At 48.1% G+C, this 27,810-nt stretch overlaps 1 protein-coding gene across 3 annotated transcripts in view; it reads left to right on the forward strand.

The window, feature by feature from the left end:
* Window positions 1-27,810, forward strand: part of Mapk14 (mitogen-activated protein kinase 14) — a 77,028-nt gene that overhangs the window by 23,760 nt on the left and 25,458 nt on the right. For all 3 annotated transcript variants that reach the window (XM_012947580.2, XM_004649545.2, XM_004649546.2), the window contains exons 2-3: window positions 8,066-8,195; window positions 17,896-17,954. In XM_012947580.2, the coding sequence (XP_012803034.1) occupies window positions 8,066-8,195; window positions 17,896-17,954 (189 nt within the window). The remainder of the gene's footprint in view (window positions 1-8,065; window positions 8,196-17,895; window positions 17,955-27,810) is intronic.

The following is a 27,810-nucleotide window of genomic DNA, read 5'->3' on the forward strand; positions in this document are numbered from 1 at the left end:
CACTTCTGCCCCCCCCCCCCCCCAGTGCTGGGATCAAGGGTGTGTACCTGGCTGCTTTTATTTTGAGATAGGGTCTTATTCACTGTGAGCCTAGGCTAGCCTCAGATTTATTGTGGTCCTTTTGTTTCAGCCTTCCAAGTGCTGGGATTGGGATTATAAGCATGATCCACCGTGCCCATCCGAGAGAGAGAGAGAGAGAGAGAGAGAGAGAGAGGGGGGGGGGGGGGGGAGGGAGGGAGGGGGGGAGGCAGACAATGTTTTGTTTTTATGTTTATCTATTTGAGAGAAAGAGAAAGAGGCCAAAAGAGAGAGAGAGAATAGGCACGCCAGGGCCTTTAGCCGCTGCAGACGAACTCTAGACGCATGCACCACCTTGTGCATCTGGCTTACATGGGTCCTGGGGAATTGAACCTGGGTCCTTAGGCTTTACAGGAAAGCTCTTTAACCGCTAAGTCATCTCTCCTGCCCTCATGATGTTTTTAACTACTGCGCCACCTCTGTAGCCCGTCACTGTCACAGTACTCTGTTCAGCGTTCTTGGCATCATGTGGATGTCATCATCCCAGTTAGCTGGTCAGCTCTGTGACATCAGGCACTATATTTAACATTCCTTTTGTAGTCATAAAAATTCATATGGAAGGTCTTACAGGAAATACTTAGGAAGTAGAATTTTGATATTTGTGAAAATAACAGCATCAACTCCTGAGTGTTTTAGGTTCAGAAGGAATAATAGTAGCCCTTGAGGGACGGACTGCCCTTCCAAGCACGGGGTGTGTGGTACATGCCAATAATCCCAGCATGCTGAGGGGGAAGGTAGGAGCATCAGGAAGGAGTTCAAGGCCAACCATCACTACAAGCTGAATTCCAGCCTAGGCTCCAAAGACACTATGACAAACAAAAGAATAAAAACAAGCAGCAGCAGCAGGGGGCTGGAGAGGTGGCTTAGTGACTAAGGCCCTTGCCTGAAAAGCTGACAGCCAGGGTTCTGTTCCCAGTACCCACCATGTAAAGGCAGTTGCACAAAATGGCACATGCATCTGGAGTTTGTTTGCGGTGGTGGGAGGCCCTGGCACACCATTTCTTTGTCATATTCTCTCTCTTTCTGTTTGCAGATAAATAAATAAACACATAAAAAAATAAGCTGGGTGTGGTGGTGCACGCCTTTCATTCCAGCACTTGGAAGTCAGAGGTAGGAGGATCACTGTAAGTTCGAGGCCACCCTGATTCCAGGTCAGCCTGAGCTAGAGTGAAACCCTACCTTGAAAAACAAAAACAAAATTGAAACAAACAAGCTGTGAGAACAAAAAAGGAAAACTTACACAAGGTAAAGCAGTATGTATGAATGAAAGTTTTCTTTTTCTTTAAATATTTTATTTATTTATTTATTTGAGAGAGAGAGAAAAAATGGGCATGTCAAGGTCTCCAGCCACTACAGACGAACTCCAGACCCATGCGCCCCCTTGTGCATCTTGCTTACGTGGGTCCCGGGGAATCGAACCAGGGTCCTTAGGCTTCACAGGCAAACACCTTAACCACTAAGCCATTTCCCCAGCCTGAAAGTTCTTTTCTTTCAAGTCTTTTATATCACCTTTAATCCTAACAAATATCCTCAGATTAGATGTAAACATTATCCTCATCTCTCATGTGTGGAGCTGAAAGAATTTAATTAACTTCCCAATGTCACGCAGTTACTAAGTGGGGGCACTGGAATTAAGACCAGATAGTGCAAGTCCCAAACCCCACCCTTGTTTGCTCTGCTGGGAGGTACACATAATAATGCTTGTGATTACTGGGGTCTGCAGGGTACTGATTAAATACCAGCTAGCTAGAGGAGTCAGATAGGGATGGCAGTGGAGATGGTCTCCTGCTGTAAGCCAGCGTGGAGACTGGCCTGGACAGGTCAGTCAGAAGGGTGTCTGATTTCCTCCCCTCAGAGATGAGCTTGTACGTGCAGTCATAGGCAGGTCAGCCAGACTGCTCCTGTGCCTGGCCCTGGCCCTGTCACCCTGTCCTCTCCAGCAGGTCACCTGGGAGGGGACAGTGCCTTGCTACCTGCAGAAGGCAGGCACACACTGCAGTGGAGGGTTGGAGAACCTGGGTCACAGAAAGATCATGGGCCATTTCTCCACTTGCAAGCCAGTTGAGAGAACGATCTGGGTTTAGAGGAACAAAAATTTACTCATACACCCGAGAAAGAATATTTATATGTGTGTGTGGTGTACAGGGGTTTGTGTTGATGTGCCGTAGGAAGACATCAGGTGTCCGCCTGTATTGCTCTGCCGCCTTATTTCCCCCGAGATAGTCTTTCACCGTTTCTCTGTTTCACTCAGTGCTGGTGTCCTAGGTATGCATGGCCATGCCCGGCTTCCTCTCCCCTCCAGCAAGAATCTCACTGTAGCCCAGGCTGATCTGGAGCTCACTGTAGCCCTAGGGTGGTCTGAAATCCACAGCAGTCCTCCTACCTCAGCCCCTGAGTGCTGGGACTCAAGGTGTGCGCTACCACACCCAGCTTTTAACATGTGCGTGGGGTCCAAACTTCATGCTTGCATAGCGAGTGCTCTTACCCAGAGAGCCATGTCCTACGCCCCCAGAAGCTTTGTTTTAAACAGTGCTCATATCCATAGAGCCCTATCCTAAGCCCTCAGAAGCTGTTTTTATTTTTATTTTTTTAATGGTGCCATAAGGAGGGAGCCAGTGAAAGTTGAGGAGGGACCTTAGACATATCTCTGAGGGGCTGACTAAGACAGGACACAAAGAGTAAGGTTCTAGTTAGTCACGGGGTGGGGTGGGGAGGGGAGGGGAGGGTAGGGGTGAAGAGATCACAGAAACTGAGCGAACACCCTGTCCAAATGGTTTAAGGAACTGAAAGAAGCCTCCAGCAGTGCAGGCCTGGGCCAGGGATGGGGAAGTGCAGAGGAGTCCAGTGAGGCGATTGCAGATGGTGACTGGGGGTCAGGTCATCTGGGCCTTGTCAGTGATGATAAGAAATTGGCATTTTATTCTATGTGCCCAGGAAAGGCCTTGGAGAGTTTAAAACAAAGAAGTTTTGTGATCTGAATTTTTAAAAATATTCTTTTTCATTTTTCAATTTATTTAGTTTTTGTTTTGTTTTGTTTTTCAAGGTAGGTCTCACTCTAGCCCAGGCTGACCTGGAATTCACTATATAGTCTTAGGGTGGCCTCGAGCTCATGGTGATCCTCCTACCTCTGCTTCCCCAGTGCTGGTATTAAAGGCGTGCACCACCAAGCCCAGCTGATCTGATGTTTTTAAATATATATACATATATACATATATATATATATATATATATAATTTGCAAACAGAGAGTAAGAAAAAAAATATGTGTGAGGGGCATGCTAGGGCCTCTAGCCACTGCAAATGAACTGCAGACACATATGCTTCTGGCTTGACGTGAGTACTGGCAATTGAACCTGGGTTGTTAGGCTTTGCAGGCCAGTGCCTTAACCTCTGAGCCATCTCCCCAGCCCATGATCTGATTTTTATTTATTCAGAGATAGGGTCTCGTGTCCCAGGCTGGCCTTGAACTCTGAATTTAATGACCTTGAACTTACGATCCTCCTGCCTCCGCCTCTCAAGTATTGAGATTACTAGCATGAGCCACCATGCCAGGTTTATGTGGTATTGGGGATTGCACTCAAGGATTCATGTCTGCTAGGCAAGCACTTTGCCAATTGAGCTACAACCCAGCCTAACTTTTGTTTTGAGAAAAATTGTTTTCGAAGCTGGGTCTAATAGCATATGATTATAACCCAGCACTTGGGAGGCTGAGACAGGAGAACCAAGAGTTCTAAGTCAGCCTGGGCTCCATAGTCAGATCCTGTCTTTAAAAAAATAAAATTGTAGCCAGGCATGGTGTCGCATGCCTTTAATCCCAGCACTCGGGAGGCAGAGGTAGGAGGATTGCCATGAGTTCACGGCCACCCTGAGACTCCATAGTGAATTCCAGGTCAACCTGGGCTAGACTGAAACCTTACCTCGAAAAACCGAAATAAATAAATAAATTAATTAATTAAGTTAAAAATTAAGTTGTAGGCTGGGGAGATGATTTAGCGGTTAAGATGCTCACCTGCAAAGCCTAAGGACCCAGGTTTTATTCCCCAGGACCCATGTAACCCAGATGCACAAGGTGGTGCATGCATGCATGCATCTGGATTTTGTTTGTAGTGGCTGGAGGCCCTGACGTGCTCATTCTATCTGCCTCTTTCTCCTCTTCCTCCTTCTTCTTCTGTCCTCTCTCTCTGTCTCCAGTAAATAAATAAAATACTTTAAAAAATAAAATTGTAACACATACATAGTAAAGGTAGGAGGAATGCTGTGAGTTTGAGGCCAGTCTGAGACTATGTCGTAAATACCAGGTCAGCCTGGTCTAGAGTGAGACCCTACCTCAAAATAAATAAGTAAATAAGTAGTATTGGGTGCTAGGATAGAAAATGTTAGAAGGAGGCAGAACAGGAAGCAGAGTCCAGTACAGGAAAACAGGCCCCAGTTGAGGGTGACTTGGACTGATCGTGACTAGGGAAGGGAAGTTGACGTGGAGGTGTATTCCGGAGGTAGAAGCCACTAGACCTGCAGTGGACGTGGATGGGCCAGCAGGCTGGAAGGAGAGGCCGAGAGCAGTGCTCACGCCCGCGTTTCTGGTTGGAGCAGCTGGGCAGCCAGGGAGAGGAACCGCCGCGGGCTTTGAGCTAGTGGAGTCCGAGATGCTTTCTTTCATAGGCAGTAACCTGGCGCGAAGCCCGGCCTCGAGAGTCCAGGAGAGAGGCAGCTCTGAGGGTTTTGAATATAACAGGTGCATTTAATTTGAGGCCATGGGTTGTATTAGTTTCTTTTCTCATCTCTGGCACGAAATACCTGGCAAAAATTGCTCAGAAAAGGGACGATTTACTTTGTGTCACCATTTTGGAGGGTTCAGTGCGTGTCTGCCCGAGCAAGAGAGAGGCCGGCTGTGCTCACCTCTTGGCAGGCAGGAGGCGAGAGGGGACAGGAGGGACGGGAAGGAGCAGCCAACCCTGATGACCTGGTCCTGGCTGGATGTGGCGGTGCACACCTGTTCAGCTACCACATAGTGGGTGAGAGGCCAGCCTAGGATACATGAGACCTGGTCTCAAAAAACAAAAACACACTGGGTCCTCCCAAAACAGCACGGCCGCCGGGACTCGGGCGTTGAGCACAGGAGCCTGGGCAGGACGGTTCCACGTGAGGTCATGGAAGAGGCGCGCGTGGGAGAAGAGGGCCCAGCGGGACTCCTTCCTGAGGAACTGCAGCGGGAGAGGAAGCGCTCGCCATGGCCCCTGGGTTTGCTCTGAGGCCTTGCTGGAGTGGGGCTTGAGGGGATGAGTCCCTGGGTGCAGTAGTGCTTCCTAAACTCACGACAGAGATGCCTTTTTAAGCCTGAGAGTCTGCATTCCTAACGAGCTCTAGAGCATTCCAGGGCTGCTGGTCAGTCAACAATGGGGGCATGCTGCATAGCAGAGGTGTGGACCAGTGGCTCTCAAATTTATTGTATGTTGAAATCAGAAAGCTTGAGAAAATACTGATGACTGGACTCACTGCAGAGTTTTGTGGGTTCATTTATTTATTTATTTGAGAGAGACAGAGAGAGAATGGGTGCATGAGGGTCCCTAGCCACTACAAATGAACTCCAGACATATGTGCTACCTTGCACATCTGGCTTTACATGGGTGCTGGGGAATCGAACCTGGGTCCTTTGGCTTTGCTGGCAAGCACCTTAACCCCGCTGAGCCATCCCTCCAGTGCTCACTTCAGAGTTTGGGTCCACAGCTCTGGGTTGGTGTATGAGTCTTTTCTCAGATTCCTGGTAAATCTGATGCTGCGGGTTCCCTGAGTCTCTATTAATAATCTTTTTGAGAACCTTAGTTGTGATGTCACTAAATGAAGTTGCTGCGGATAGGAAATTACTAGAGCCTGTGAATGCTGATAAGAGTGACCCCAGTAGAAGGTTAGGGGTGTGTAATTCAGTGGTAGACCGCCTTGCCTAGTGTGCATGAGGGTCCAGGGTCAATCTCTGGTACCATTAAATGAAGTGAACCTCGTTAAATAGGGCTAACTGATGACTGGTGCGAGAGAGAAAGGGAATGGCGAAGCAGCGCTCTTGACAGCCATGTACTGGGGCCTTGGGTTTTGATGAGAAGGGGTCTGTGTCCTTATAGCAAGAGGGACATGGTCTTATACACAGCTGGCCAAACAGGGTTGGTAGTGGGGATGGCTTGTATTTTCTCATTGAAAGCAAGGGTAACTTTTGAGGGAGTAAAGAAAACTTGAGAAAAATGTCAGGTGATCACTGTAGAGTAGAAAATGAAAATTCGGGCGTGGTGGCGCATGCCTTTAATCCTAGCACTTGGGAGGCAAAGGTAGGAGGATGACCTACCATGAGGTCGAGGCCAGCCTGAGACTACAGAGTGAATTCCAGGTCAGCCTGGGCTAGAGTGAGACCTTACCTTAGAAAACCAAAAAAGAAAAAGAAAGAAAGAGAGAGGGGGGAGGGAGGGAGGGAGAAAGAAAGAAAGAAAATGAAGTTGGGAGAAGAGTGGCTCCTTTTTATTTTAGAGAGAGGGAAAATTGGCATGCCAGGGCCTCAGCCACTGAAAATGAACTCCAGAGGCATGCACCACCTTGGGCATCTGGCTTACATGGGCTCTAGGGAGTTGGACCTGGGTCTTTGGCTTTGTAGGCAAGTGCCTTAATCACTAAGCCATCTCTCCAGCCTGGGAGTGGCTCCTCTGAGGGCCTGGTTGAAGTGTGGCTAGAGGCTGCCTGGTTGCACATTGTCTTCAGGCACAGTTGGTTCTCTCAGATCCAGGCACAGGTAACCAGGTGGTTGAGTCACCCCAGGTTAGACTTTACCCAGGAGGGGAGGGGCGAAAGGGAGTGATGACTGCTATTGAGCCATTAGAAATGAAGCCAGCACCCACGGCCACCATGGTGGCAAAGAGAAGTCAAGGTACCAGTAAATGAAGGCAGACAGGGTGGCAGTGGAGAGGCTGCTGGCACTCACAGCTTGTGGGGGGCTGGTTGGGCTGAGCATGACCCTGGAGGCGGCTGGGCAAGGTGGAGTTTCCTAGAGAGGCCAGGAAGCGGGGCGTCGGATGTGCCTCCCCCCTGCGTATGGCCAGGAATGTCGGCAGAAGTTGGAAGCAGAGTGAAACATCCAGATAGAACTCACTTTTTGGTGGGCGTTGGAAAGTTCCAGGTCAGTAGATAGCAGCAGCAGAGGGAGGGTTTATCAGGGCGATGAGCAGGGGGGTGTGGAAACAACTGGAAGTCACTTTGGAAAGTGGTAATGAACATGGCCATGCTGTTGAGAAGCGCCTGGGCAGCGAGCGTGCCCTCTGACGGTGGGGCTGCGAGGAATAAGTGTCTTGCAGGGTATTTTGCAGGTAGAGGGAAGGTTGGGGATTTTCTGACGTGCATCACCAGTCAGAGTGGGAGTGGGAGACTGCGGGCTCTCATCCAGCTGTGGGTGTGGGGGGACAACCTGGACGAAGCACCAACAAGTTGGAGGCCCTCAAGAGAAGCTTCTGTGGCAAGTCATTTTCCTGAAGGCAGGGTGGCTTCCCAGGCCTTTGCTCTGACCAGCATGTGGTGACAGGGTGACAGTTAGGCCTAGGCAGAGGGAGGACAGACTCAGCTCTGACCATCAGGGCACTGTTATGCATTGAGGTCAGGCGGCTGCTGGTAGCTTATTGCCTGGCTGCTGTCCGGCTGCAGATGCAGGTTGAGTGGTGTGACAGAGGGACCTTACTTAGGGCTCACACAGTCTGAAGTGTCACTCCCTGGACCTCTGGGAAAAGCCTGTGGGCTCCTGATTTAGACAAAGGAAAGCCTACAAGGAGACGTCAACAATAACGGCAGCTTTCACTGGGTGGTGGGATGACATACATCGTTATACTCAGGTCTTCATCTTAGTTTCATTTCGTGTTGTTATGAATCCATTTAATTTGGAAACGAAACAGCCTTGAACATAACAAGTGCAGCATCGAGAGCATTTTCTAACAGCGGAATACTTTTGCCCCCTCCCACCCCAGCGCTGCGTTCGACACGAAAGCGGGGCTGCGCGTGGCCGTGAAGAAGCTCTCGCGGCCGTTCCAGTCCGTCATTCACGCCAAAAGGACCTACCGAGAGCTGCGGCTGCTGAAGCACATGCGGCACGAGAACGTGAGTCGCCGCCGGGGCGGGGTGGGGTGGGGTGCGGCGGGGGGTCCTGCTCCTGAAGACGCGGAGACGGCAGCGTCGTGGTGCCCGTGGGGCTCGGTCAGGGTGTATGGGTGGCCATTAGGTTGTCAGTTCTAAGCCTCAGGGTGAAAAGGGTGCATCTCCTGGAGGCTTTGTGTTTTTGTTCTTGGTTTGTCGAGGTAGGGTCTCAGGCTGACCTGGAATTCATTATGTAGTCTGTGGGTGGCCTCAAACTCATAAGGTGGCCTCGAACTCATAACGGTCCTCCTACCTCTGCTTCCCAAGTGCTGGGGTTAAAGACGTGGGCCAGCACACCCGGCTGGAGTATTTTTTATTCCAAAATTTCAGGGAGAACATGTTTTACAACGATTTTTTTAAGCTGGACTTGGTGGCGCACATCTTTAATCCCAGCACTCGGGAGGCAGAGGTAGGAGGATCATGGTGAGTTCAAGGCCACCCTGAGACTCCATAGTGAATTCCAGGTAAGCCTGGGCTACAGTGAGACCCTATCTTGAAAAACAAAAAGAAAGAAAGAAAAAAAGTTTTTAATTTAACCAATTTATTTATTTATTTATTTGAGAGTGAGAGAGGGAAAGAGGCAGATAGAGAAAAAATGGGCACACCAGGGCCTCCAGCCACTGCAAATGAACTCCAGACGCACATGTGCCACCTTGTGCATCTGGCTTACGTGGATCCTGGGGAATTGAACCAAGGTACTTTGGCTTTTCAGACAAATGCCTTAACCACTAAGCTATCTCTTCAGCCCAGGGAGAGCACTTTTAACAACTTGAAAAGTGGGGGGGGGGAGGATATATTATGAAGCCCAACTTATTTTTATTATTTAACACTATTTATTTATTGGAGGGGGAGATAGAGAGCAAATGGGCACACCAGAGCCTACAGCCATTGTAAATGAACTACAGACACATGTGCCCCTTTGTGCATCTCGTTTAACGTGGGTACTGGGGAATTGAACCTGGGTCCTTAGGCTTCCCAGACAAGCACCTTAACCACTAAGCCATCTCTCCAGCCCTGTTGTTGGTTTTTTGAGGTAGGATCTCACTGTAGTCCAGGCTGACCTGGAACTTACTCTAGTCCAGGCTGGTCCCAAACTCATGGTGATTCTCCTGGGGATGCTGAGATTAAAGGTGTATGCCACCATGCCTGGCTTCAACATAGTTTTCTTAAGAATGTATAAAAGGGTCTGGGGAGATAGCTCGCTGGGTAAGGTGCTTCCATGTAAGCCACAAGGAACTGAGTCGAGATCTCCAGCACCCACGTAAGAGCCAGGCATAAGGGTGCACTGGGGAGGCAGAGAAGAGAGGTTTCCTGGAGCTCTCTGGCTAGCACTCCAGCCACATCAGGGAGTCCTAAGTCAGCGAGAGCTCCTGTCACATACGCCTTCGCAGGCCCTTCCTTAGGCAGCAGGGCCCGGATTTGGCAGCTGGTGCCGAGCTGAGTGAGAACCTTTGATTACATCCTCGCCCCGATGCTGTCCCAGTGGCAGCTGTCACTCAAAGGCATGGAGATGATTTTTTTTTTCTCCCGAAGTAAGGTCTCACTCTAGCTCAGCTTGACCTGGAATTCACTCTGTAGTCCCAGGCTGACCTCAAAACTCACAGTGATCCTCCTGCCTCTGCCTCCTGAGTGCTGGGGCTCAAGGTTTGTGACACCACTCCTGGCTGAGATGATTTTCTGGTTTCTTTTTCATTGTTATGTATTCCTCCTGCTGTGCTAACCTTCAGCCCTCCTATTTTTCATCCTTTATAAATAGAGTAAAAAATAAAAATTAAGGGACTGGAGAGATGACACAGCAGTTAAGGCTCTTGCCTGCAAAGCTGAGGATCCAGGTTCAATTCTCCAATACTCACGTAAAGCCAGATGCACAAAGTAGTGCATTGCATCTTGAGTAAGATTGTGGTGGCTGGAAGCCCTGGCTTTCCCATTTTATCTCTGCGCTTGCAATTAGATAAATAAAAATATTTTTAAGAACTAAAAAAAAAAAAAAACCAGGTGGACCATGACTGAGTGTTGACCTGGCCTCTATACATACTTATGTCCCTTGTGCCTACCATGGACATGTGCACACATGCCACGAAACAAGAATATTGAAGAGAAAATGCTAAAAGGATGGACTGGAGAGAGATGGCTTAGAGGCTAAGGCTCTTGCCTGCAAAGCCAAAGAATCCTGGTTCGATTCTTCAGGACCCACATAAAGCCAGGTGTCATCTTTGGCAGTGGCTGGAGGCCCTGACACGCCCACTCTTTCTTTCTGTCTCTTTATGTCTCTCATAAATAAATAAATACATAAAGCATATAAAAATGAAAATGCTAAAAGAAAATTTTATGTTCTTGGTTTGCTGAGAGCTATGTTGATAGCAGATAAAGATTCCCAGCTACTTTCTGTCACCATGGTTTCTTTAGCAGAAAGCTTTGAGGGTGAGTGCCTTTGGTCACTGAAAGCTCGCTCAAGGATGGCTGTGATTTTACATGTACCTTCAGCCTGTCTGTCCTTGGCTCTGTGTCAGCACAAGACAAATTGATCATATTTGGGGGGGGGGTCAAAAACTGCCTTGTATCTGTGCAGTTTTTACATCATCATTACGGTCGGTCGTAAGGTACTGTTTACACCGTTTTAGGAGCTCTGGTTTGAGCAGGAGCAAGCACGGGGGCCACGTCAGCGCCATGTCGTGGTGAAGGAGGGAGTTTAGAACCTGCAGCCTTTGGTGTGTGTGAGAGCGGCACTGTCTTCCAGCCAGTCCTAAGGCAGGAATAGCTTTTATGTTAACACTGTAAGTTTTCTTCCCAACCTTCCAGCCTTTAAGCCGGCGTTTGGCGCACACCTTTAATCCCAGCACTCAGGAGACACAGGTAGGAGAATCTCTGAGTTCGAGGCCACCCTGAAACTACATAGTGAATTCCAGGTCAGCCTGGACTAGAGTGAGACCATACCTCGAACACACCCCTGCAAAAAAACAAAAAAAAAGATACAGTCTACTTTAGTAAGTGTCACTGAATCATTTAGGTTGAATGTAGCTTTTTTCCTTCCAATTTGGTAATTTGAGAGCAGTGCTGTTCTGCAGAGGACTGACTGCACATCGTGGTAGGACGAGTCAACCAACACCTAGAATAACTACTGGAGGTGAGAAGCTGTTGACTGAGAAGGTTTTAAAAATATTTTTATTTATTTGCAATCAAAGAGAGAGGAGAGAGACAGAGAATGGGTGTGCCAGTGCCTCCAGCTGTTGCAAATGAATTCCAGATGCTTGGGCCAGTTTCTGCACCTGGCTTTAGTGAATACTGGGGACTCAAACCCTTTTCCCTGACTTTTAAATTCAAGTAAAGACTTTCCATCTAGTGTGGTAGTACATACCTTGTGATCTAAGCACTTGGGAGGCAGGAATAGGAGGATCGTGAATTCAAGGGTAATCGCGGCTATGTGGTAAGAGCTTGTCTCTAGACTGGCTAAGGACAAGCTCCTGCTTGTCCAGCGAGCACGAGCTTGGCTTCTACCCGCAGCGCTGCAGAAAGAGTGTCTGTGGCTGCTGCATGGAAAGCCCTGAAAAACTGGCAGTCTGTCCAACAAGCCCCAGTGCTGCTACTGACTGTTGGACACAGAAAGGCCATCAAGACTCCGTAAACAACATGTATTGCTTAGCCTTTCAGGCCCGCCTTCCTTCCTTCTTTCCTTCCTTCCTTCCTTCCTTCCTTCCTTCCTTCCTTCCTTCCTTCCTTCCTTCCTTCCTTCCTTCCTCTCTCCCTCCCTCCCTCCCTCCCTTCTTTCCTTCCTTCCTTCCTTCCTCTCTCTCTCTCTCTTCCCCTTTCTTCCTCCCTCCCTCCCTCTCTCTCTCTCTCTCTCTCTCTCTCTCTCTCTTTCTTTCTTTAATTAGAGACAGAGGGGGAGAGAGAATGAGAGTGAGAATGGGCATGCCAGGGCCTCTAGCCACTGCAAACAAACTCCAGATGAATGTGCCACCATGTGCATCTGGCTTATATGGGACCTGGAGAATCAAACCTAGGTCCTTAGGCTTTGCAGGCAAGCATCTTAACCACTAAGCCATCTCTCCAGCCCCAGGCTTTCTTAATAATTGAACGTTTTTCTCCATAGTAAGAAAAAAATCATAGATTGGTATTTTATTAGTATACATTTATTCCATTAGTGTACATTTTGTCTGAATTGAGAATTGACGAATTTATAATCACAGTAAAGTCAAAATGCAGTTAAACTCAAAGATGTAGCCTTTTTTTCTTTACTTTTAAAAAAATTAGAAAAATATATTTACTTATTTGAGAGAGAGAGAACAAAAGGTAGAGAAATAGGCAGGGGGAGAGAGAGACAGACAGAATGGGTACACCAGGGCCTCCAGCCACTGCAAAGGAACTCCAGGTACCTGTGCCCCCTTGTGCATCTGGCTTACATGGGTCCTAGGGAATTGAACCTGGGTCCTTAGGCTTTGCAGGCAAGCACCTTAACCACTAAGCCATCCCTCCAGCCCCCCCCCCTTTTTAGGGGTGTGTGTGTGTGTGTGTGTGTGTGCATGTGGAGGTGAAAGAACAGCTTCTGGGTTTTGGTCCTCGTTGTCCACTTCATTTGAGGTAGGATCTTCTTGTTTACCACCCTGTCCATCAGGGTAGTTGGCCCACAAGTTTCCAGAAGATTCTGTTTCCAGTTTCCATCTTGCTATAGGCATGTGGGGGTTATAAATGCTCACTGCAGCACCTCAGTATCTGGTTTTTGTTGTTTATTTATTTATTTGAGAGCAACAGAGACAGAGAGAGATTATGGGCACATCTGGGCCTGTAGCCCTGATGGAAATGAACTCCAAATACATGTGTTAGCTGGTGCATCTGGCTTATGTGGGTCCTGGGGAGTTGAGCCTCGAGCCTGAACCTGGGTCCTTAGGCTTCACAGGCAAGTACTTAACCGCTAAGCCGTCTCTCCAGCCCTCATTTCTCTTTTTATATTTGTAGGAGAGGGAGAATGACAGAGAAAATATGGGCATGCCAGGGCCTCTTGCTGCTACAAATCACTGCAGACACATGCAGCATGTTGTGCATCTGGCTTTACATGGGTATTTGGGAATTGAACACAGGCCTGAAGGTTTTGCAAGCTAGCAAGCACCTCTAACCACTCAGCAGTCTCCCCAGCCTCTTCAGTTTTGTTTGATTGCTTGCTAAGAAAACCCTGTGTACGAGGGAGGTAACTGAGAGGGAAAGGAGCCTAGAGTGTGTTAGGCCCTGGGTTCATGGGTACTGGGGAATTGAACCCTGGCCATCAGGCTTTGCAAGGAAGCACGTCTACCCGTGGAGCCATCTCTCTAGCCCCCTAAGTACAATTTTTGAGCAACTGTGTGCAGACGTGTCTTTAGGAAGCGCTGTGCCCTTCCTCATCAATGGCTTGTTCGCAACAAGCTGAGCTGCCCCGACAGCACTGGCAGGGGAGGTAAATCGTAGGTCTGCATAAAGTCAAGTGGTGCCAGCTTAGCCGCTGAGTTCCTACTAGGTCTGCGGCACTGAGCGGGTACACTGCCTTCACGCCACGTTCACAGAAGTGACAGTGCGCTGCCGCCACCTTCTTTCTACAAAGAGGATTTGGGGTGGGATGCACACCGAACATTAATGGGACCCCAAAACGCCTCTGGAGGCCTGGGAGCTCGCGTGCGTGGGCCTGTGTAAGAGCAGCTGTCTTAGGAGATTACCAGTCATGAATGCGCTCTGTTGTTTGGTTTGGCTTCGTAGACCTGTTTTAAGACAAAAATTACTTCCGGGTCTCTGAATGCATACATTGGCCTTTCCAAAATCCATAAATACAACCATCTTTAGTTTCAAAGCTTTCATTTTCTGTAATGAGATACTTTCAGATGTTGACTAGTTAAATTTTCCCCATGATGGAATATGGTGCTGATTTATAAAAGGCCATAAGACTGTAAAAATGTAAGTTGTCAGTGTCAAAAAAATAATCATTACATATAGCCTGTATTCTGACAGCCCCTCTTTTTAATTTAATTTAATTTATTTTTTGTATTTTTTTAGAAGTAGAGTCTCTCTGTAGCCCAGGCTGGCCTGAAATTCATTGAGTAGTCTCAGGCTAGCCTCAAACTCATTGCAATCACCCCTACCTCTGCCTCCCAAGTGATGGCATTAAAGACATGCACCACCAAACTGGGCTTTTTCATTTCATTTCATTTATTTTTATTTTATTTGTTTATTTATTTTTTGAGGTAGGGTCTCACTGTAGCCCAGGCTGACCTGAACTCACTCTATAGTTCCAGGCTTTCTCCAAACTCAAAGCAATCCTCCTGCCTCTGCCTCCCAAATGCTGGTATTAAAGGCTTGGGCCAACACACCCAACTCCATCTTGTTAATACTGAGGTGCTCGGGTTCTAGCGGTAGAGGGTTTCCCATCCCTAGATGCCTGGTGATGTTTTTGAACAAGAGCAGGCACGTGTTTGAATGCCTCTTGGTTCCAGTCTGTTGACAGACATTCAGAGGAGGGATGGGAAAGGGAAAAGGCCAGAGACTTTGACTTCATGCACTTCTCCACCCTCCGGCCTATTCTGAGCACTGCTGTTAGCTTGCAGTGTGAGAGCAAATTAACAAGAAGCGAACCACGACCTCCAGAAAGCCTGACTGAGGGTTGTGTCCCCCCCCCCCCACGGGCTGTGCGTGTGTGTATGTACGCCTGTGCGTGGGCACACGCACGGGGACGCTAGAGGTTGTTGTTGGCTGTCTTTCTCATTAGACCCCAGAGTCCAAGGATTTAACTAGTCCAGCTGGCCAGCTCGCCCCAGGGACCCCCCGTGCCGGTCTCCCCCAAGCACGGGAATTACAGGTGGGACACTTGCCTACCCAGCATGCACAAGGGCGCTTGAGAGCTGCGCTAAGGTCTGTGTGCTTACACGGCGAGCACCTTGTTTGCTGAGCCAACACTCCAGCCCAATCTTTTTTTTATTTACTTGAGAGCGACCGACAGAGAGAGAGAGAGAGAGAGGGAGGGAGAATGGGCGCGCCAGGGCCTCCAGCCACTGCAAATGAACTCCAGATGCGTGCACCCCCTTGTGCATCTGGCTAACGTGGATCCTGGGGAATCGAGCCTTGACCCGGGGTCCTTAGGCTTCACAGGCAAGTGCTTAACCGCTACGCCATCTCTCCAGCCCAATTTTTAAAAATATTTTATTTTTTATTTATTTGAGTGAGAGAAAGAGGCAGATAGACAATGGGCATGACAGAGACTCTAATCACTGCATACCAACTCTAGAGATGCATACATGCATACATTACCTTGTGCATCTGGCTTATGTGGGCACTAAGGAATTGAACCTGGGTCCTTAGGCTTCATAGACAAGAGCCTTAACCGCTGAGCCATCTCTCCAACCCTACACTTTAAAAAAAAATGACTGTTATGGGTCAGCATCCAAGTTGTAGTTAGCTATTTGACCTCTAAAGACCGTAGCAACAGTAAGTAACAAATTGAATTCTTAAGAGACCAAAGTGCACGTGTGGTCTTTTACACACACAAAAATATGCCTCTTACCCACACGGCCTCTATTGAGTTATTTCTTCAATTAATGATGACTTGTGACATGCACAGTTCTTTACACTGCCTGACCGGTGCGGCAATGTCTTCTGAGACCTAGCATCACTCTGAGCAGTCAGCTGGCTTGTTGTCATTGAACTTGCAACCTTGCTCTCATTAGCACCTGCTCTCAGGGGCGATTAGGAGAGGCAGCCTGCCAGCTACCCCCGTCCTTTTGCTGCCTGAGCACTTGTGACAAAGCTTGCTTGCTTACAGGCCTGGAGGCCTGCACATCGTGACATTTAAAATAGTGAAGGGAATACTCTCAAATTTTATTTGGGAGCCTTAGAAATATCCTTACCATGGTGGAACAAGGAGTTGATTTTGGCATGGTTGTGTTAAAGGCAATAAATACTGTTTTTTAAAAAATATTTATTTTATTTATTTGTCTGAGGATTGAACCCTTTATCCACTGAGCGATCTCCCCAGTCCCTATTCCTAGGTTTTTGTTTTGATTTGTTTTGTTTTTTTGAGGTAGGGTCTATCTCTAATCCAGGCTGACCTGAACTCACCCTATAGTCCCATGCTGGCCTCAAAGTCACAGTGATCCTCTGCCTCTCAAGAGCTGGGATTTAACGTGTGTGCCACCACACCCAGCTCCTGGTTACTTTTAAGTGACTGAAATCATATGGTGGATGGAGTAAGGGAAATTAATAGATTAATAGACTTTAAATTAAAAGTAAATTTCCATTTTAGACTTCAGAAATGAATAGATTTATGGAATATTCCTAACATGTTCTCTTAGTTTATTTTAATGCTGAGAAACGCTGTGTTTTTTGCAGCCATGTTTTTTTTTTATTTCATTTTTTTAAACTTTTTAAAAAATCTATTTATGAAAGAGAGAGAGGTGGGGAGGTCAGGGCCTCCAGCCACTGCAAACAAACTCCAGATGTGTGTACCACTTTATGCATCTGGCTTATGTGGGTCCTGGGGAATCGAATCTGGGTCCTTTGGCTTCACAGGCCAAGTGCCTTAACCTCTAAGTTATCACCCCAGCCCCTGTTTTGTTCTGTTTTTTGTTGTTGGGTTTTTTGTTTGTTTGTTTTGTTTTAAGTTAGGGTCTTACTCTCACCTAAGCTGACCTGTAATTCACTGTCATGTTGGGCTGGCCTCGAACTCACAGCAATCCTCAAACCTCTGCCTCTTGGGATTAAAGGTTTGTACTACCACCCCTGGCTACAGCCATGCTTTTTAAGCATGTTAATAATTTAGTTTTATTTATTCTCAAATTCTGTTATTGGAAGCAGATTCTTCATAGAGCTTGCTTATGTGTATTAATTCTTTGTGTTTTCTGTTTGTCTGAGGTAGGGTTTCATGTAGCCCAGCCTGACTTGGAACTTACTGTGTAGCTGAGGATTAATCCCCGGCCTCTACTGCCTGGGTGCTGGGTCTATAGGCATGTGCCACTGTGATGGATTTATGTTACTTTGGGTATTGAACACAGGGCTTTATGCATGCTTGGCTAACACTACCCACTGCACTACCCCTGTCCTCAGTTTTGTAATTCTTTATTGGCCAGTCCTGAGTGCTTGAGAGGTATCATCACAGTGGTAGGGAAATAATTCCCACAGTAAATGAAAATAAGTAATATCATCTCCACCTCTGTAATTTTAGGTAAATGAGGTTCAGAGAAGGTTCAAATTTCATTCACCAAATATCATTTGTTTTCCAAATACTAAGGTCAAATTCTTGTATATACAAATACTGAAAAATAAAAACGTGGGTTGGGGAGATGCTTAGTGGATAAAACACTTTCCATGCAAGTGTGAGTGTATGAGTTTGAGCATTTGTAATCCCCCCGCCCAAACACACACAAAGAAAAATAGAGGTCTGGAGAGAGGTCTTAGCAGTTAAGGTGCTTGCCTGCAAAGCCAAAGGACCCAGGTTCCATTCCCCAGGACCCACGTAAACCAGATGCACAAGGTGGTACTCGCTTCTGGAGCTCATTTGCAGTGGCTAAAGGTCCTGGCCTGCCCATCCTCCCTTCTGCTCCCCCTCACCCCCGTTTGACTTTCTTTCAAAAGTAAATTTTAAAAATAACACAAGGTTACCAAAAAAGAAAAGCAGAGCCAGGAAGCTCACTGTGGTTTGCATGTGTTCTCCCAGGTGATTGGTCTGCTGGACGTCTTCACGCCTGCACGGTCCCTGGAGGAATTCAACGATGTGTGAGTAAATCTTTGGCTCTTGCACCCTCAGCTAAGAGATGTGCTTGCTTCTCTTCCTGAACTATCTTAACAGTTTTCAGACTTCTAGGGGCTTGGAGTGGATACAGAAGAGATGGTAGGCATTTCTGTTAAGTCAGGCCCAGTGACCCTCGGGGGATAGTTGGTGATGAGCCCTTAGAAAATTTCCACAGAAAAGGAAGTGGAGGGAGTCTTCACTATGACTTTTTCTTGCTAAATTGCCTGTTCTAACCTGTAACCTAGCTTTCAAAGGAGCTCTTCAAGAAATGCATAGACACCCAGGTCCGTACACGTTTTTCCTGCTGCCCCACATGTGTGTGTTTGGGATGCTGAAGCTACATGTTGGTCCTTGAAGGGCTGACTTTTACCACCACCACCACCCCCCGCCTCGGGTTGGGTCTCACTTGGGCCCAGGCTGACCTGGAATTCACTGTGGAATTTCAGGGTGGCCTCGAACTCACAGGGATCCTTCTACCTCTGCCTCCCGAGTGCGCCACCACACCCAGCAGAGCTGACTTTGTACGGGGGCAGAGGACTGACCCTACCTGTTGACAACAGGCTTCTTTCTGGTTTTGTGACCATATCTATTGTTTTGGCTTGGAACCCCCTGGCAAGCAGAGGCCAAGAGTCACAGGTGCCACTTAATAGCGGGAGGCTGAGGGAGCTACAACAGGGAAGGAGAGGAAAGCGTTACATGGTGTGTTGGTGAGCGGATCACCTCTGAGGGTAGGTACCTGTGTGGAAACTGTCGACGTGTAAGAGACTGTTCAGACTGTATCTCGCACCCGACCCCTTGGACAGGGTTGGCTGCATTGGTCAATGATGCCTTCATACCCCAGGTAGAGCATGTGTGGGTACAGGACAGAGTCCGGCAAGGACTCCTTGCACATCTAACCTCCTATAAAGGGGCTTTTGCAGTCTCTAACCCTCCCGTGTGCCCACTTCCCAGATGCATTCTACCACAGAGAGAAGGACGAGTGCAGAGTTGTTCTTCGGCCCTGTTAAAATCTGGCCATTCCTAAGTTGAAAGGATGATTACTATGAAAGCCAAACGGAATGGAAGATCATTACCACTGTTCCTTCCTGTTAGTCAGCCGCACGTCAACAGAGCGCCAGAAAACTAACTGAAAGAGAAGCGGTTGATTTTAGCTCTCGGTCCCAGTTCGTAGTCAGATGGATGCATGGCTTTTAGATCTCAGGTGGGGTGCTGGATCACAGTGTAGGGAGGGGTAGCAGAGCAAGAACAGGCCAGGATCTCACAGTCTTCCCCCTTTTCCCCATGACCTCAGGACCTGGGGACCGGGTCCACCTCATACTGGTTCCACTACCTCCCCATAGCAGCCTCCTGGGGATGAAGCTTTTAGCACCTGATGCTCTGGTGTCCTTTACCATCCAGATCACAGCCCTTCGCTCCCATTGTAGAGCCTGACTAATTCTTCTCCACTCTGACCTTCAGCTGTGCGTAAACACCAGCTGTGTTTGAACTCATGTGCTCTATGGAAAGTGGAGGGGACAACGGGGAAAAAGCGTAGCAAATACGGAGTGGTAAGAAGAGGAAGGGCAGCAAAACTCTCCCCCGGGAGCCTGTATGGAACATGATAGGGCTGAGAATAGGAAGGAACAGAGCCTGGCCCACTTACAGGAGTGCAGCCACCGTAACCTTGATCTTGCCCATGGGACTTTAGGGAATAAACAAAGGAGGGGCAGGCAGTGAAGAGCGGCAGGGTGGCTGTGCTTCCTGCAGCCCGCCTCAGTGCCTGCGTGCGGGAGGCTGCTGGCTCCCCAGAGGCCCGCAGAGCACAGACCGTCGAGCCACGCAGGCCGTGTTGCTGAGTTGGGCCAGTACTGTGTGGTGGAGAGATGAGGCATTCTGGATTGCCGGAGGTGGGACTGTTCGTCCTCCGTGACAAGACCTTAATTAAGGCCTGCGTTTCTTTGAAAGGTGAAGTTCTGTTGATTGTGCTGCTGTTGGCCCGTCATTTCCAGTGTGTTCCACCCACCGAACCAAAGTTGCATCCAGCCAGGTAGTGAGTGCCCAGCTGCCTAGCCACATTCCCAGAGACGCCCGAGTTCTGAGCGACTCTCAGATCCGAGTGCAGGCCTGGGGAGATGACTCAGCAGTTAAAGGCCCTTGCTCACAAAGCCTGCCAGGCCAGGTTCAATTCCCAAACACCCACGTAAGCCAGATGCAAGAAGTGAGGCAAGCACCTACCATTCATTTGTAGTGGCAGGAGGCCCTGGTGTGGACACACACACGCATGCACGTACATCTGCACAAGCAAATAAAAAATGCCATGATCAGAGGGCTGGAGAGATGGCTCAGTGGTTAAGGCACTTGCCTGCAAAGCCCAATGACCCAGTTTGATTCTTCAGTAAATCCAGGTGCACAAAGTGGTACATGTATCTGGAGTTCTTTTGCAATGGCTGGGGGCCCTGGCACACCCATTCTCTCTGTGTTTCCTCTCTCTCCCAGCTTGCAAATAAATAAATATATTTTAAATAATCAGAAACACTAGCTCATGCCCTGACATAGTCACGTCCTGGGTGGCAAAACCCAAATTCAAAACACTTGTGTCCAAGGTACATGTGACCGTGGACAGTTCACTACCTTTTTATGTCCTATCAGCTCTCGTAACATGGCGAGAAGCAGGTTGACTTCTCTGAAAATAGAATGGTGAGTTCAGGCTCACCGTTGGGAAAGTTGTCATCTTTGCTTTCCGTGAGCGTTGGTATCGGTGAAAACAATTAGCACATGTCCAGGACTATGCTTAATCAGCGTTTTCCACGGTCATTTTAGAATGTGCGTGAGGCTAAGCAAGCATCTTCACCTCCGAGCACGGGGATTGCAAATTTCAGCACCTCTCAGGCTGAACAAATAACTGAAGTGATCTTGGTGTGACTCCGCACCTGAGCCTCCCTCCCGACTGCACGCTCCGCGACGCCTGCAGAGCCAAACAGCGTGCTGCAGGCTGCCGTGGCTCTGTGGCTGCCCGAGTCCCAGCAGGCTATAATTTGGAACGTGAATTTTTTTCCTACTAATTAGTAAAATCTAAAAGTGCTTTTCAAGCATACAGTTGACTTTTAATCCTGTCTTTTCATGTGTTTGTGCCCGTATGTGATTTCTCTTCCTTTTATCATGCCATTCACATATATTTATTTCATTTGTAACACCATATAAGCCTGGAAGAAAAGAACAGGGAAGTGGCACGTGCAGCTGGAACTCATTTAGGCAGGAAGAGACCCTGGTGCATCTATACTCGCCCACACTCTCTCAGAAAACCTAAGGACCCAAGTTCAATTCCCTAGTACCTATATACGCCAGATGCACAAGGTGGCACGTATGTCTAGATTTCATTTGCAGTGGCTGGAGGCCCCGGTGTGCCCGTGCTGACTGCCTCGCTTTCTCCCTCAAATAACATACACATATACCCAAATAAATAAAAAGCTTTTTTAAAAAAAGGTGAGCAACTCTAGTTGTGTCTTCCTCACAATGTAGTTGTAGTTGGACAGCTGGCAGATTTTGTACAAAGACTTGTCAGGAGTCTTCAAATGATGGCTGTTCCGGTTGGCTTCCTCCACTACTGTTTGGCTGTCGACCATGTAGATGTGCATATTGCCTGCTGCAAATACTTAGAAAGACAAGACTTTGTTTGTTTTTATTTACTTGAGAGCGACAGACAGAGAAAGAGGCGGATAGATAGAGAGAGAATGGGCACGCCAGGACCTCCAGCCACTGCAAATGAACTCCAGATGCGTGCGCCCCTTGTGCATCTGGCTTACGTGGGTCCTGGAGAATCAAGCCTCGAACTGGGGTCCTTAGGCTTCACAGGCAAGCGCTTCTCTCCAGCCCTGAAAGAGAAGACTCGAAGAGCCGTTAATAGAACCCAAGCCCAGAGTACTCTACGACCTCTCGCCACTCCAGCCACGTCTGCTCCTCACAGCCGTGGCGCTCTGGTCAGGTTTGCTCATTAATGGTGAGGTTATAGTTTTTCTTGGAAACAGTTTCCTATAGTTTCAGGAGAACTGAATCATTGTGCATTAAGTGGACATGAAGAATCTTCTGCCACCTTCTCCCTGGTTTCTGACTCCAAATTCCACATCTCTGTTTCATCATCGACAAGTGAGGTCACAGATGTCCTTCATTTCAGGGAGCACGCGTAGGCAGATGACTGTCCAGGCTGGTCTCCCACCTGCTGAAAAACGAGCATTCAGCTAGAACGGGAACTGAAGACGCTGCGCTAGCGAACGGGATTCCTGGGTGCTTTTTTTCAGTAAATAGCCAAACATCTGTCCTCTGCCAGGCACAGCACTGGCCTCTGGGGAACACAGCCAGCAGATGGTCTTTGGTAGCTGAGACCTTTCATGGGAGAGAAACACAGTTTAAGTGACCACCCAAAATGTACATGGTAAATTTGGGGGTACACCTTGGTCCTTCGGACCCTCTTCTAACATCATGTGACCCTTTTTTACACTCTTCCCACTTCCATCTCTCTGGCCTCCTGTTCTTCCTTGAATACAGACAAGCGGCCACGTTCCCAGCAGGACCTCTGCGTGACCTCTAACCATGGCCAGCACTCCCTCCCCACTTCTCAGCAGCTCTGTGAGGCCCGCATGCCAGGGCCTTCGCATCACAGGCCCTGTCCCTCTCTCTTGCTAGCTGAATGAGGTCCACCCACGTTCCCTAGTGTGTTTCGTGTGGCTCCCCGTCCCCGTCAGAGCAGGGTGTTTTCTCCGCTGCTGAGTTGTTAACAACGGTGGCAGGCCTGAAGTGTGGATGGTTGAAGAAAGGAGTGCGGAGATTGCTGTGAGCAGCCCTCAGCATGACTCTCCAGACGTGGGGTGTCTTCAGAGAAGACTGTTAAATAAACCCCTGAGCTCGGGATAAGTGGGAGCTGGAAAGAGGGACAAATATGCAAGCTCAGCCCTGGCCAGGAGAGAGTTGCGAGCAGAAGCAGAGGTCGGGCTGCCTGTGGGGAAGAAGTGTGTGCGGTGAGGCTGGCGCCAGGGCAGGGGAGGGAGCGGTTGCCTGGGGCTTCATATGCAGGGGAGCCCTGCTCTAGGAAGAGATCAAAGCTTTTGGGCATTGGGGGTAGGGCCGTGCAAGGAATGAAAGGCCTCACTTCTTTGTGGTGTGACTTAGTTACAGCTCTCTCCCCACCTCCCCCACACACCCACCAGCACTTCATAATGTTCAGGAAGGAGATTTAATTTTAGCAGAGGCCGTTTTTTCTTTTTTTTTTTTCTCCTGGATCCTTGTTAACACATTAGGAAATGTTTTAGATGAGCATACCAGTTGAAAATCAGAATTGGAGTCAAGATTTCTCCAGGAACTGAATCTTAAATAATGATGCTCCCTGTTAATATCTGACTTCACTTTTCTTTTGAATTCCTGGCTTTGCAAACAAGTCCTTTGGTTACCTTGTGTTAGGGTTGGAGAGGTGGCTTAGTGGTTAAGTGCTTGCCTATGAAGCCAGTTCAAGGCTCGATTCCCCAGGACCCACATAAGCCAGATGCACAAGGGGGCGCATGCATCTGCAGTTCATTTGCAGTGGTTGGAGGCCCTGGTGTGCCCATTCTCTTCTAACTCTTTCTCTTTTTCTTTCTCTGTCTGTCACTCTCAAATAAATATAAACAAAAAAATTTAAAAATGTGTTGTTATACCTGTGACCAAAACAAAAAGCTGTATATATGTTCCCTATAGCACTAACTTCTTCAGTAGCATTTTAGGGTTTTCCAAGAGCTTGAACATAAATGTTGTCTTCTAACACAGCAACCCTATGTTGTTATCGCTAATTGTCAGATGAGCAAAGAGATTGAAAAAGATGAATTCATTGTATGTACACCCATATCAGCTGCTTTCAGTTCAGGCCTTTTGCCTCAGAATCTCTTCCCGCCCTGTGGTGCTTTGATCTGAGGTTGGGATTGTCGGGTGAAGGTCTGCTAGCCCTTCTTACTGTGTTACATTCCATGCAAGATATCAAAACTATGGAGGGAGAGCATGTGTGCTTAGCTAAAATAACCAAAGGGCAGAGCCACACCTGTAACATCCTTACGACATGGAGGGTGCAGTGTGAACTGTAGTGCATGGACGCCTCTAAAACTCATAGCTGCTTGAAGAAAGTCTCGGCGAGTGTGGGGTGTAGAGTCAGAGTTTATACCAGATAGACCTTCACATGAGGAAGAGAATGTCCATTCTGCACAAGGATGGCTTGTGTAGGGGAGATGGTTAAAGGAGCGGCTAACCATTGAATCTCTGCGCTTGGGCAAAAGTGCATGGTAATGAATTAGGAATTTTTCATACGTGTGCACACACATGCACACTTGGAAACAATACCTTTCTCCTCTGGTTCCTGTTCCCGGGAACAACCTGGCTATATAATCTTTCCTTCTTTGCTGCCAAAGAGTCCTCACATGGGCAGTGAGGGGCGAAGGTGTCACTTACCATGGATGTTGCCCTGTTTGTCTCTGATGCTGGCTCTGCCACCACGCCCAGATGGTTCTCAGCATGCTGTTCAGGCTGGTCTTGAACTCTTGGTGCATGGCATGTGTCCCCGGGCCTGGCTTTTGTTTGCAGTGTTTTCTGAAAGGGAGAGACCTGTTGAGATGTTAGTGGTGGTTTCCAAAGCTCAGACTGAAATCCCAATAAATTACATATTCTCATCCGTTTTTGTAGGTCAGGATCAGTAACCTGCCACCCCTTGCCCAGCTGAGCTGATTAACCAGTAAAGAGTTTTCAGGATCTTGCTGAGTATGAGTCCTTCAGAAAAGCATCTCCTGTTAGTGCCTTCTGCTGTTGGTATTGGGGCTGCTCCTGTCTTTCTTCAGCACCCCACAGCTCCCGGTGTTTATTTATTTATTTGAGAGAGGAGGGAAAGAGGCAGATAGAGAGAGAATGGGTGTGTCAGGGCCTCCTAACCACTGCATACGAACTCCAGATGCATGCGTCATCATGTGCATCTGTCTTAGGTGGTTACTGGGGAATTTGAACATGAGCCCTTAGGCTTTGCAGGCAAGTGCCTCAACCACTAAGCCATCTCTCCAGCCCTGTTCCTGGTGCTTTATCCACAGTGAGTGTCTGGGTGGGATGCTGACTCTGTGCTGTCACCACTGTGTGCCTGGTTGGTGCTGTGGCTGTCAGATAGCGCACTCAGGGTTGAGTTTTTTGTTTTGTTTTTCGGGGTAAGGCCTTGCTCTTAGTCCAGGCTAACCTGGAATTTACTGTATACTCTCAGGGTGGCCTCAAACTCATGGCGTCCCGCTGCCTCTGCCTCCCGAGTGCTGGGATTAAGGGGCACACTTCCACACCCAGCTTCGGTGTTGACTGTAACCGGCATCTTTGCTTTTTCCCCAGCTGGGGACTCTGGTGGAATGTTGAGTCTGGTTCTGCTGTGGGGACCGTAGAGGATCATCTAGCGATCTTCTGCACACAAGAGCACTTGTGAAATAAACATGCCAGGCTGCTGACTTGGCTGCATGTTTCTATGCCTCATGTTAGACCCATGTGGTCTGTTGTTATTGCCTGATGAGATCCAAGCACACGTGTGTTCAGGAAAGCATGCCCTCACCCTGTCTGGTTAGCACTGCTGTGAGAGCCGTCCTGACTCAGTGCCGACTGCCTGCCAGGTGCCCTGGGTACCTCAGGCCCTACCCAGAACAAAACATGCCCACCGTGGACATTGTGCACACAGACAGTGAGTGTATAAAAGAGGCCTCAATATAGCATGTTAGCAGACAGTAGTGGACTTAGCATACAGAGTTGCTGGGCAAGGTTCATGAGTTGTGGCTGCGGTGAGCCCCTGATCACAGTGCCAGACACAGGTGGTGAGAGCTCCCTTTGGTCAGGCTCTGTTGTGCTTGGAGCCATTCTGAAATCAAAATTACCTTTATGCCAACACTTCAGAGAGTTTGATTGTACTCTTTACATTTGAAGTTCACCCTTACTTCAAGGCAATATGAACATTGCAAGTTTTAAAAATATGAAATGCTCAAAATTTGTTGTATACATATATGTGTAAAAACTACCAATAGGGACTGGAGAAATGACCCAGAAGTTAAGGCACTTGCCTAAAGAAACCTAATGGCACTTGTCCAGTTCCCCAGTACCCATGTGAAACCAGATGCACAAAGTGGAGTTCATTTGCAGTGGTTAGAAGTCCTGGCATGCCCATTCCCTCTTCTGTCTATCTCTGATTGAAAATAAAATATTTAAAAATAACCACACACACACAAACTGTTAGGCTGGAGAGATGGCTTAGCAGTTAAGGCACTTGCCTGCAAAGTCTAAGAACCAGGTTCGATTCCCCAGTACCCACATTAGCCAGATGCACAAGGTGGCACACGCATCTGGTGTTTGTTTGCAGTGGTTAGAGGCAAAAATATTCATGCGCATATCTCACCTCAAGGTGACAGCCAGGCCAAGTCCTGTTAGTCTTCAGAAAACAGTGCTGGAAGATTGTGACAGAGGAAACCATCCAGTTCAGCTCCTCTCTTCCTTCCCTCCCTCCCTCCCTCCCTCCCTCCCTCCCTCCCTCCCTCCCTCCCTCCCTCTCTCTCTCTCTCTCTCTCTCTCTCTCTCTCTTTCTTTTTCTCCACAAGGTAGGGGCTCACTCTAGGTCAGGCTGGCCTTGAACTCACAGTGATCCTCTTACATCTGCCTCCTGAATGCTGGGGTTAAAGGCGTGCACCACCACACCCAGCTTTCAGCTTCTCTCAGAGGAAAGAAAACACCGACTCTTAAACTTTTTAAACATCCGGCCTCTGTGTTCTGGCGGCTCTTCTTGTTCCCATAATGTGATGTAGTAATGACTAGGTGATTGCATTGTGTCTAGAATTTCTGGGGCAAACCTGTTGGACTTGAATGCAATCATTCTCTGATCTTCACACATAAAGATGGGGTTGATAATCAGCACCACTCTTGTGGGGAGAGGCTCTGCCTTGCCTCGTCCTGCCCCAGAGTCCCTGCTCTGGCCACCAGAAGGTCAATGCAGGGGTGCTGTCATCAAGCAGCATCCCTTTGCTAGTCACACTGAAAAGGAGAATCGCAGCATGAAAAGCAAAACACACTCCTATTGTAGAACCTGAAGGAGTCCAGTGATGGATTTGAAAGTATGAGATATTTAGTCTGTGGATTCCTCCCACAAAAATTACATTTTAAGAAAATGGGGGACTGGAGAGGTGCCTTTGCAGTTAAGGCACTTTCCTGCAAAGCCAAAGGACCTCTGTTCAGTTCCCCAGGACCCACATAAGCCAGATGCACAAAGCAGCGCATGCGTCAGGAGTTCATTTGCAGTGGCTGGAGGCCCTGGCGCACCCATTCTCCCTCTCTTTCTCTCTGCCCCTCTCAAATAAATAAATAAAAATTATGCATAAAAAAACAGGGGCTGGAGAGATGGCTTAGCAGTTAAAGTGCTTGCCTGTGAAGACTAAGGACCCAGATTCAATTCCCTAGTACCCATGTTAAGGCAGATACACATGGTGGTCTGGAGTTCATCTACAGTGATTAGAACGTGCCCCCCCCCCCCTCACTCGTTCTCTTTCTCTCTGCAATAAATAAATAAATTAATTAAAAAAAGAAAACAGACATCAGCCTGTACACCTTTCTAATCTACATCTTTGCTTTTATTTTCTCCTTTGTTTCATGTTTTTTTCTTTACAGAACCTGGGAAAAGATACAGCAACTAGAAGTATGAATAAAATGGTTCTTTAGGGCTGGTGGGATGGCTTAGCAGTTAAGGCGTTTGCCTGCAAAGCCAAAGGACCTGGTTCGATTACCTAGGATCCTCATTAACCAGATGCACAAAGGGGCAAACACACCTGGAGTTTGTTTGCAATGGCTGGA

This window comes from Jaculus jaculus, chromosome 8 (genome assembly GCF_020740685.1).
Source record: "Jaculus jaculus isolate mJacJac1 chromosome 8, mJacJac1.mat.Y.cur, whole genome shotgun sequence".
In the NCBI taxonomy this organism is placed as follows: domain Eukaryota; kingdom Metazoa; phylum Chordata; class Mammalia; order Rodentia; family Dipodidae; genus Jaculus; species Jaculus jaculus.